This window comes from Perna viridis, chromosome 12 (assembly GCF_037379345.1).
Source record: "Perna viridis isolate PV_CMFRI_1.1 ecotype Kerala chromosome 12, ASM3737934v1, whole genome shotgun sequence".
In the NCBI taxonomy this organism is placed as follows: domain Eukaryota; kingdom Metazoa; phylum Mollusca; class Bivalvia; order Mytilida; family Mytilidae; genus Perna; species Perna viridis.
This window is the reverse complement of record NC_142456.1, coordinates 33,412,937-33,423,317: the sequence shown is the minus strand read 5'-3', so window position 1 is coordinate 33,423,317 and position 10,381 is coordinate 33,412,937. Positions and strand designations below refer to the sequence as shown.

The window sequence follows — 10,381 nt, the reverse complement described above, 5'->3', positions numbered from 1 at the left end:
AAAAGGATGGGTCACAAGGATTAGAGGGTCGACAAATTTTGATTGCCACTGGAAAAAGGGGGGTGGGTAAGGTTGGGCAATTTAGCCTCCTGTGGCGGAGCGCAAAGGTTCCTACTCCTATCGAATACCCCAGCAGGGTTCTTTAACGTGCGAGGAACGTGGCATCCTTCCCAACACGGTGCACCACTATGGTTTGCGGTCAGGTTTTCCGTATTATAGGCTGACAACCCCAGCATGTTACACGCCAGGGGTACCCCATTCCACCACCTGGGGCACACATCACAGTTGTCCGGTGGGCAGAGCGCCTAGCCCCCGGCTAGGTTTCTGAGCACTATTTAGTCGCCTTTTACGACAAGCTTAGCGCTGCTGCAGGCCTATTCCTTTTTAACACCCGGACCTGCACTGAACGGTTGCCATCGGGCGCTACCATATTCACAGCTGAAGCTCGAGCAATCTTGTTAGCACTTAAATTGATTACTCAATCTAATCTGTCACAGTTTATTATTTGTTCTGACTCTTTGAGCTGTCTTTTGGCAATTAAGAATCACAAACTGAAAAACACTCTTATTTTACAAATTTTATATTTTACTCATCGACTTCGGGAATTTGATAAAGACATTGTTTTTTCTGGGTACCCAGTCATGTTGGTATTCAGGGGAATTCAGTGGTAAACAGGGTTGCCAAGAAGGCATTAAATGAAATAATAAAGGACATTAGTTTGCCACACACCGATTTTTAACCTTTAATAAGGAAATATATTTTAAACAAATTCAATTCCATAAAACCCGATCTAGGCGTTCACCAATCCGAATCGAGCAATCGCAAAGAGTAAGTGGTCATGACTAGATGTCGCATTGGACATTCTGGATTTACACATTGTCATTTGCTTGTTGGTGATCCTCGACCTGAATGTATCCCATGTGATTGCCCTTTCTCTATCAAACATGTTCTTCTAGATTGGGCCCTGTGCAGGTCCGGTTGTTATAAGAATAGGCCTGCGGCAGCGCTAAGCTTATCGTAAAAGGCGACCAAATAGTGCTCAGAACCCTAGCCGAGAGCTAGGGCGCTCTGCCCACGAAGCAACTGGGATGTGTGCCCCAAGTGGTGGAATGGAGTACCCCTGGCGTGTTACATGCTGGGGTTGTCAGGCTATAATACGGAAAACCTGACCGCAAACCATAGTGGTGCACCATGTTGGGAAAGATGCCACGTTTCTCGCACGTTAAAGAACCCTACTGTGGTATTCTCTCGGAGTAGGAACCATAGGGCTCCGCCACAGGAGGCTAAATTGCCCGACCGTTCCCATGTCTCCCTATTTCCAGTGGCAATCAAAATATGTCGACCCATTATCCTTGTTTCCCATCCCTTTTTCATTTCATCATCATTTCATGTTCATTTTATAATCAATTTCATGTTCATCGTCTGAATATAGCTGAATAATTGCTGCTCGGACGTTAAACACCAACAAACAAACAAACAAATTAGAAAAGTAACAGGAAAAAAATCGAATCCTTCAGTGAAACACCTTAAAATTGGTAATACCACTCTACAGTCCTATTCTTTTGACACCCGGACCATTTCATTATCATCACTTAATTTTATTTTTATCATCCCTTTCATGCTCATCGCCTGAATATAGCTGAAATATTGCTGTTCAGGCGTTAAACCCCAACAAATAAACAATTTTATTTGTGTAAATGATACATTCTTCTGTATTTTCTGTCTGTTTGTGTAGATATTTGTATAAATTATGATAAAGAATGACAAATCTAAATAGAAGATAAGAAAGGAAAATTATGTTGTAGAATCAAAGAATTTAATGTATTTTAAAATCTTTTTCACCCTCTTTTTAAGTCACTATAGAGCCTGCATGAATCGTAACCCACACAAAGAGTCGATTTGTTATCGTTAACTGTCAAGTTATTTCCAAAAGTAAAGGTACCAGCAACTATGGTGTTGATGATCAAGATCAAGAATTGTCTCTTTCATATCTAGCATCTTTACGGTCTTTTTGAGCAGGTACATTACATAAAATTACTCAGTGTTAATAAATTAATACATTGATATTTCTCAAGCTTGTCTTGTGGAGTATAACAATACAATAACTGAATACTTTATATATTTATTGTTTCTACTTTATATGTATAACTTGATTTTAAACTAATATGTTTATAACGCTAACAATGTGTTTGAACGATCTTTATTCCTGCTTTTTGATCATGTGTTCACTTGGTTGTTTCAATATCCAATATAATATTAAAATGAATAGTTATAAGTACAAACTTTTAAAAATATATTTCATAGTTTGTTGCGACATCATTCTACATCACAAAAGGTAACTATGGGTTTTCATACACGAATTTTATATCCACTCCAGCCATTTCTTGTTCATATATTGCATCAAATTCTTCGTTTTGTGCCACTGTGAAGAAGGTCTTCCAGTCACCAATAATTCCTGGTTTATAAGATAAACATGAAATGAATGCTTTTACCATTTGATTGTGCTTACTGTCTTATTCTTTTATGTTCAAGCTTTGAAAAGCCAATTATTGTAGTTATTCAAACGCGTTCCAAAAAAAAAAAATCAAGTCTAACCAACCTAATGAGTAATTTGTAACGCTTAGTTCCAACACGACGCCGTATATAACCGTTACTCTGAAACTTAGTAATAACTTCATTACAGCTTCACTTTAGAAATTACTTTAGGTACTTGGTAGACTTTGGTGGGTAATAAAAACAGGCTGATTGACAAATGAACAGACAGAAAAAAATCAATATCAAACTAAACCTTACCTTTTCGAAATAAATTTGACTTAGATTCATGTGCTATGTCTACTGTTGAATCTTTTTTTCTAAGTTTTAATTGTTCGAATTCAGTTTTGAATGCGACTTCTGCTATGAAGGTTTCATCAGCTGAAACACCTATGAAATCTGCTATTCGAGCTATTTCCTTCCTTGGATTCTAAATAAGAAAAATGGTTTATCGTTTAGAAAGACATATTTTACTATTAGCCAGCGAAAACTTTTTTCACCATTATATAGTCAGAGAAATTTGCTTCACAGAGTAAAACTGTAGACGCCAATGTTTCTTATCAATGATTCCGTTAAAATTTCTTTAGTTTTGTAAGATGTAACTTATGCAGACATGTACATAAGTATTTCCGCTTATCAAAAGTCAAGGTAACTCTAATTACAATAAACATTGTTAACAGAACTTGTCATGATATGGTCTTGGATTACAAACATAGCGTAACAGCAAAATTACATATATAAGTCAAATTGTATTAGTCTATAGCTAGAGTCGTAATAAAACAATACAACAATTACTAGTTTTAGTCCTTCATACATTACAGGTAGAATGTTGTCATTCGTCTTCTGTGCCTCAGACCATTCACGAGTGTATTTCCACCATCCTCCATGAAATTTATCTACACCGATAAGTATGCACAATATTTGTTAAATAAAATAAGGACGTATATTTTCTTTTTCATCGTAAAATAATGTATTGTATTTAAATTTGTACTTCATGAACTACATTTCTTTAATCGCTCACTAGGACCTCACTGCTAATGAAATTTAATATCAGAATTAAAAGATTATTCAAGCAACTGAAATCTTCTTCCCAAATGAAAGACTTTTTCCCCGAGAATGGGAAAATGTCAGTTGTTTTTTTTTTTATTTTTAAGAGCAGTAACTCTTAATGGGAATCTTTTCATTACAAGACCTAGATGAAGCTTTGTGACGCTGATCATAGGGTTTACTACACTCGTTTACTTACTTTTTTTGAAGTAACACAAGTGTCATAAAACGGTAAGGTAAAATAAAGCGCTTTGCAGAGGGCAGCATGTTACGGCTTGGGAGGTCGAACCCTTAATAGTTAGGGTAAGTGTGGACACAATATTAGTTTTGACAAACTTAAGAACAGAGACGTACAGTTCATTGTGGGCATGTCAACTAGTTTGGATACAATATGGCACAAACTTTAAAATACAATTAAAAATTTCAAAAATCAAACAAAACAATACAAAAGTTTGTACCCATTTGCTTCCAAAACATCAGCCTACTCTGGAAAAAATGTTCGAAACTACATTTTAAATAAACAAATTGACATTCTGAATCATAAAAACCGGATCAACAATAAGTTTTTCCATCATTTCTAACACATATTTACCCACTTTTAGCCTCTTATTTCTAAAAGGGGTGGGGCAAAAACCTCAGACCAATATAAGACCCTCCGTCATGTCCCCCGGAACAGTGTGTTAAATTTAAAAGAAACAGATTGAATAAGTTTTTATTCAAGCTATCGTAAATAAACTAAAATTAATGGACGCCATGACGTCAAGATACCATTTCACGATCACACAAATTGTATTGTTTGTGGTTATATGAAAATGAAAGTCATGTCCAGTTATTATGCCCCGATAGTACAAATTATAATGAAATACATTATTACATTAAACTACTAAAACCTCTTTTTTTGCTGCACTAGAATACTGTCTAAGATTCATCTCTTACCATTTTTAATATAATCAAAAAAATTTTCCCACAGGTACATGGACGACGGACATCCTCGGAGCCTTTTCCAAAAGCAATACTGCGAGACATACCTATCTTTTGGATTTCTATTCAGGTAGATTATTTTACCACCTAAATCTATATGTTTTTTAGGTATGTAATTATACGGAAAATGAGTGTGAATGATACGTCTTTTACTTTCGTTTTCAAGATACGTGAAATCTGTATTTCCATCCAAATGGGTGTTAAACGTGGCATCTCGACTGTTATATTCGGTCGTGTGTTCAACCAACATGCTGATTATTTCATGCAGCCAGAAAGACCCTGTCGTGAGAAATATTAATCATAAATATAAAGGAGAAGGAATGATAAAGGGGTCTTATTGGCCTAAAATTCGACTGAATCATTTACCATTAAGCGTTGAATGATTTAATTGTGAATTTGGAAATTTGAATCCATCACATTTATGGAAAATTATTGTACTTCTGACAATACTTGCATTGAAAGGACAGATAAATTCATTGAAGTTTACAAATGTTCTTTAAAATCTGTATCATTTGTTCACTTTCTTTATTTTTGGTAACGAAATATTGTACACACCCAAGAAAAACATTTATATAGTGAATATATTCATTTCAATATGTTCTATTATATGTAAACAAAGTTGTTTCTTGGGTGTGGACATAGTTTTCTGGATGTACACATAACCGAAAAAACAACAAAATTTACAATTTCTAACAGGTTTTGCTTAATTAGGTACTTTTATGACGTCATTACAATGAAATAATGTCACAAATACTTTTCTTTAAATTTATATATTTTATTTTGTTATGAACAATTTTTGATGCTATTTACAACAATATCAACAGATCAAACTGTCTACAGTTACAAGTAAGTAAGTGTTGATGTTTTACAAAGATAGGATTAAAACATTCTATTGTATTCATATCGATAATGGTAAACTACTAAACACTAATATTCACGATAAAAGGGGTGATTTTTCATTCCCTATTGTCAACTATCCGTTTTTAGATGGTGACGTCCCTTATCACCGTCATATAGTGTTTGCATGTCATAATTGGTTTCATTTGCTCCTATTTAGTGTTTCAGAATTTAATGATTGGAATGCCCATAACCGAGAATTTTCTATATCAAGGTTTTCAATATCTTTAGACATTCACACAATTATTAAACCGACACAACTCATTCTCAAATGTTCAAGATTAAAACGTGCGGGCATCTTTCAACTCTTTGTTATCCGGTTATTCATCATTGACACATGTCAGCGTTCACTTATATGATATACCTGACTTAGTGGCTGTGCACAATAAAATATCATCACTTCTAGACTCAAAGTTTCTTATGCGTTGTAAATGCGTTGCTGGGTCTGTTTTGAAACATGGGAGTCCTTGCCATTCACAGCCGTCGTAATATATTAATGGAAAAATTGAAAGTTCCCTGAATTGAATAAAACAGAAAAAAACAAACATTTAAAAAAAGCTCCCTAGAGCCTAAATTGCTCACCTTGTTAAATAGCTTTAAAAGTTGAATACATGCAAAATCTTAAATTGGTCAAACACCTTTGACCACATTCGCACTTGTGATATTTGTCTTGATACTGATCATTTAATCATTAATCATCAATCTACTATTCTTAACTGGCCCCGTGCAGGTCCGGGTGTCAAAAGAGTAGGCCTGCAGCAGCGCTAAGCTTGTCGTAAAAGGCGACTAAATAGTGCTCAGAACCCTAGTCGTGGGCTAGGGCGCTCTGCCCACAGAACAACTGGGTTGTGTGCCCAAGGTGGTGGAATGGGGGTACTTCTGGTGTGTTACATACTCGGGTTGTCAGGCTATAATACGGAAAACCTGACCGCAAACCATAGTGGTGCACCGTGTTGGGGAGAAATGCTACGTTCCTCGCACGTTAAAGGCCCCGTGCAGGTCCGGGTGTTAAAAGAATAGGCCTGCAGCAGCGCTAAGCTTGTCGTATAAGGCGACTAAATAGTGCTCAGTAACCTAGCCTGGGGCTAGGCGCTCTGCCCACAGAGCAACTGGGATGTGTGCCCCAGGTGGTGGAATGGGGTACCCCTGGCGTGTTACATGCTGGGGTTGTCAGGCTATAATACGAAAACCTGACCGCAAACTATAGTGGTGCACCGTGTTGGGAAAGATGCCACGTTCCTCGCACGTTAAAGAACCCTGCTGTGGTATTCGATAGGAGTAGGAACCTTTGCGCTCCGCCACAGGAGGCTAAATTGCCCGACCTTACCCATCCCCCCTTTTTCCAGTGGCAATCAAAATTTGTCGACCTTATTGTCCTTGTGTCCCATCCTTTTTTTTTTTCATTTCATGTTCATTTTATCATCCATTTCATGTTCATCGTCTGAATATAGCTGAAATATTGCTGCTCGGACGTTAAACCCCAACAAACAAACAAACAAACTGCACGTTAAAGAACCCTAATGTGGTATTCTCCCGGAGTAGGAACAATAGGGCTCCGCCACAGGAGGCTTAATTGCCCGACCCTTAAACCGTTAAATGGTTTCAGAGGACAAATCTATTTAAATAAAGGTTAACAACGGACACCAAGTGATGAGAAAAATTCAAAGTTCACGTCCATAAAACTCAAGCCACAGTACTTTGAATGCACATTGAATGTAATTAAATGATTGATTGTTGGGGTTTAACGCCCGAGCAGCAATATTTCAGCTATATTCAGGCAATGAACATGAAAGGGACAAGCTTAGAGCTGCTGCAGGCCTATTCTTTTGACACCCGGACCTGCACGGGGCACTAGTAATTCATCAATAAATACACGTAAATAAAGGAAACAAGACGTAAATTAATTCGCTAAAGTGAGCTAAAAGTTATGCTTGAAGAAATTTGTATATTTCCTGTTATTGATTTCTGCACAATTTGAAACAAACAGTGAAAACACCTCACCTTTTCGATTCAGTGTCCATTGCAGGTGACTTTTCTCACTAGGTTACCTACACTAGGATATGACTTTTTTGAATAATTTATATGCCGTAATATTGCGTTAAAAATGGAAGCCGATAAAATTATTTTGAATTTCTTATCCGTGTTCATATTGTGTTCTGTTTGAAAGTGGTAATGAACTCTTTCACATGCACCCATACCTAGTGCCCCGTGCAGATGCGGGTGTCAAAAGAATAGGCCTGCAGCAACGCTAAGCTTGTCGTAAAAGGCGACTAAATAGTGCTCAAAACCCTAGCCGGGGGTTAGGGCGCTCTGCCCACAGAGCAACTGGGATGTGTGCCCCAGGTGGTGGAATGGGGTACCCCTGGCGTGCTACATGCTGGGGTTGTCAGGCTATAATACGGAAAACCTGACCACAAACTATAGTGGTGGACCGTGTTGGGAAAGATGCCACGTTCCTCGCACGTTAAAGAACCCTAATGTGGTATTCTCCCAGAGTAGGAACCATAGGGCTCCGCCACAGGAGGCTAAATTGCCCGACCCTACCCACCTCTCCCTACTTCCAGTGGCAATCAAAATTTGTCGACCCAATTGTCCTTGTCTCCCATCCCTTTTTCATTTCATCACCATTTCATGTTCATTTTATCATCAATTTCATGTTCATCGTCTGAATATAGCTGAAATATTGTTGCTCGGACGTTAAACCCCAACAAACAAACAAACACCCATACCTAGTGGAAATGTATATAATTTAACCCTATATATATGAAATGGTAGTTGTACTAAGGAAACGTCATAAATGAGAAAAATAATAACTCGCAAATAAAAACTCAAATCAATTCATCAATTCAATATAAATCACGTGCTTTTACTTTATGATTAGAATACTTCTATGAAATCGGAGATATGACAAAGAACACGATTGATTGATTGATGGGGTGTAACACCCGAGCAGCAATATTTCAGCCACATTCAGGCGATGAACATGAAATAATGACAAAATGAAAATTAAATGACGATGATGATGATGAAATGAAAAGATAATGGGACACAAGGGCAATAAGGTCGACAAATTTTGATTGCCACAAGATAAGGTAGGGTCGGGCAATTTAGCCTCCTGTGGCGGAGAGCTACGGTTCCAACTCCTATCGAATACCACAACAGGGTTCTTTAACGTGCGAGGAACGTGGCATCTTTCCCAACACGGTGCACCACTATGATTTGCGGTCAGTTTTTCCGTATTATAGCCTGACATCGCCAGCATGTAACACACCAGGGGTAACCCATTCCACCACCTGGGGCACACATCCCAGTTGCTCTGTGAGCAGAGCGCCAAGCCCCCGGCTAGGTTTCTGAGCACTATTTAGTCGCCTATTACGACAAGCTTAGAGCTGCTGCAGGCCTATTCTTTTGACACCCAGACCTGCACTGGGCACTTGTAATTCATCAATAAATACACGTAGATAAAGGAAACAAGACGTAAATTAATTCGCTAAAGTGAGCTAAAAGTTATGCTTGAAGAAATTTGTATATTTGCTGTTATTGATTTCTGCACAATTTGAAACAAACAGTGAAAATACCTCACCTTTTCGATTCAGTGTCCATTGCAGGCGACTGTTCTCACTAGATTCCCTACACTAGGATATGACTTTTTTGAATAATTTATATGCCGTAACATTGCGTTAAAAGTGGAAGCCGATAAAATTATTTTGAATTTCTTATCCGTGTCATCCATTTAAAATTGTTCACTTATAATGCGAGCAATGATAAAATATTGGTTAAATACAAAATTTAAAAGCCAGTGATGTGCGAAAACATTTTTCATTACCAAACAGTGCTTTGATACCAGTTTTCACGACTTCTTTGTAAAAAATGCGACAATTACGAATAAGTGGTGCGTGTTCTTGCATATGTTAATAAAATTTAGGAAAACAAATTACTTATATTACAGTTCATATTGTGTTCTGTTTGAAAGTGGTAACTAACTCTTTCACATTCACCCATACATAGTGCCCCGTGCAGGTCCGGGTGTTAAAAGAATAGGCCTGCAGCAGTGCTAAGCTTGTCGTAAAAGGCGACTAAATAGTGTTCAGAACCCTAGCCGGGGGCTAGGGCGCTCTGCCCACAGAGCAACTGGGATGTGTGCCCCAGGTGGTGGAATGGGGTACCCCTGGTGTCCTATATGCTGGGGTTTTCAGGCTATAATACGGAAAACCTGACCACAAACCATAGTGGTGCACCGTGTTGGGAAAGATGCCACGTTCCTCGCACGTTAAAGAACCCTAATGTGGTATTCTCCCGGAGTAGGAACCATAGGGCTCTGCCACAGGAGGCTAAATTGCCCGACCCTACCCACCTCTCCCTATTTCCAGTGGCAATCAAAATTTGTCGACCAATTGTCCTTGTCTTCCATCCCTTTTTCATTTCATCACCATTTCATGTTCATTTTATCATCAATTTCATGTTCATCGTCTGAATATAGCTGAAATATTGTTGCTCGGACGTTAAACCCCAACAAACAAACACCCATACCTAGTGGAAATGTATATAATTTAACCCTATATATATGAAATGGTAGTTGTACTAAGGAAACGTCATAGAATGAGAAAAATAATAACTCGCAAATAAAAACTCAAATCAATTCATCAATTCAATATAAATCACGTGCTTTTACTTTATGATTAGAATACTTCTATGAAATCGGAGATATGACAAAGAACACGATTGATTGATTGATGGGGTGTAACACCCGAGCAGCAATATTTCAGCCACATTCAGGCGATGAACATGAAATAATGACAAAATGAAAATTAAATGACGATGATGACGATGAAATGAAAAGATAATGGGACACAAGGGCAATAAGGTCGACAAATTTTGATTGCCACAAGATAAAAGGTAGGGTCGGGCAATTTAGCCTCCTGTG

At 37.9% G+C, this 10,381-nt stretch overlaps 1 protein-coding gene across 2 annotated transcripts; it reads right to left on the bottom strand.

Moving 5' to 3' along the window:
• Positions 1-2,112: 2,112 nt before the first annotated feature.
• On the bottom strand, positions 2,113-9,137 carry LOC148602113 (sulfotransferase 1B1-like). Of its 2 annotated transcripts, none has more exons than XM_088556245.1 (6): positions 9,041-9,137; positions 5,822-5,973; positions 4,516-4,839; positions 3,328-3,428; positions 2,794-2,962; positions 2,113-2,455 (listed from the first exon to the last, which is right to left on the bottom strand). In XM_088556245.1, the coding sequence occupies exons 1-6, from the start codon at positions 9,058-9,060 to the stop codon at positions 2,340-2,342; spliced, it is 882 nt and encodes a 293-aa protein (XP_088412371.1). In that variant the 5' UTR covers positions 9,061-9,137; the 3' UTR covers positions 2,113-2,339. The 2 variants fall into 2 exon arrangements, with proteins under 2 accessions (XP_088412371.1, XP_088412372.1); XM_088556246.1 differs by lacking the exon at positions 9,041-9,137 and adding an exon at positions 7,459-7,579.
• Positions 9,138-10,381: the final 1,244 nt, after the last annotated feature.

What these genes read in the sequence shown, in the direction of transcription:
- LOC148602113 (XM_088556245.1), bottom strand. Translation starts at nt 9,060, where the DNA reads ATGGACACTGAATCGAAAAG. An exon ending in TGTATGAAGGACTAAAACTA is followed by an intron (nt 2,963 to 3,327) that starts GTAATTGTTGTA and finishes TTTCTTATTTAG; the next exon opens with AATCCAAGGAAGGAAATAGC. An exon ending in GTCAAATTTATTTCGAAAAG is followed by an intron (nt 2,456 to 2,793) that starts GTAAGGTTTAGT and finishes CTTATAAACCAG; the next exon opens with GAATTATTGGTGACTGGAAG.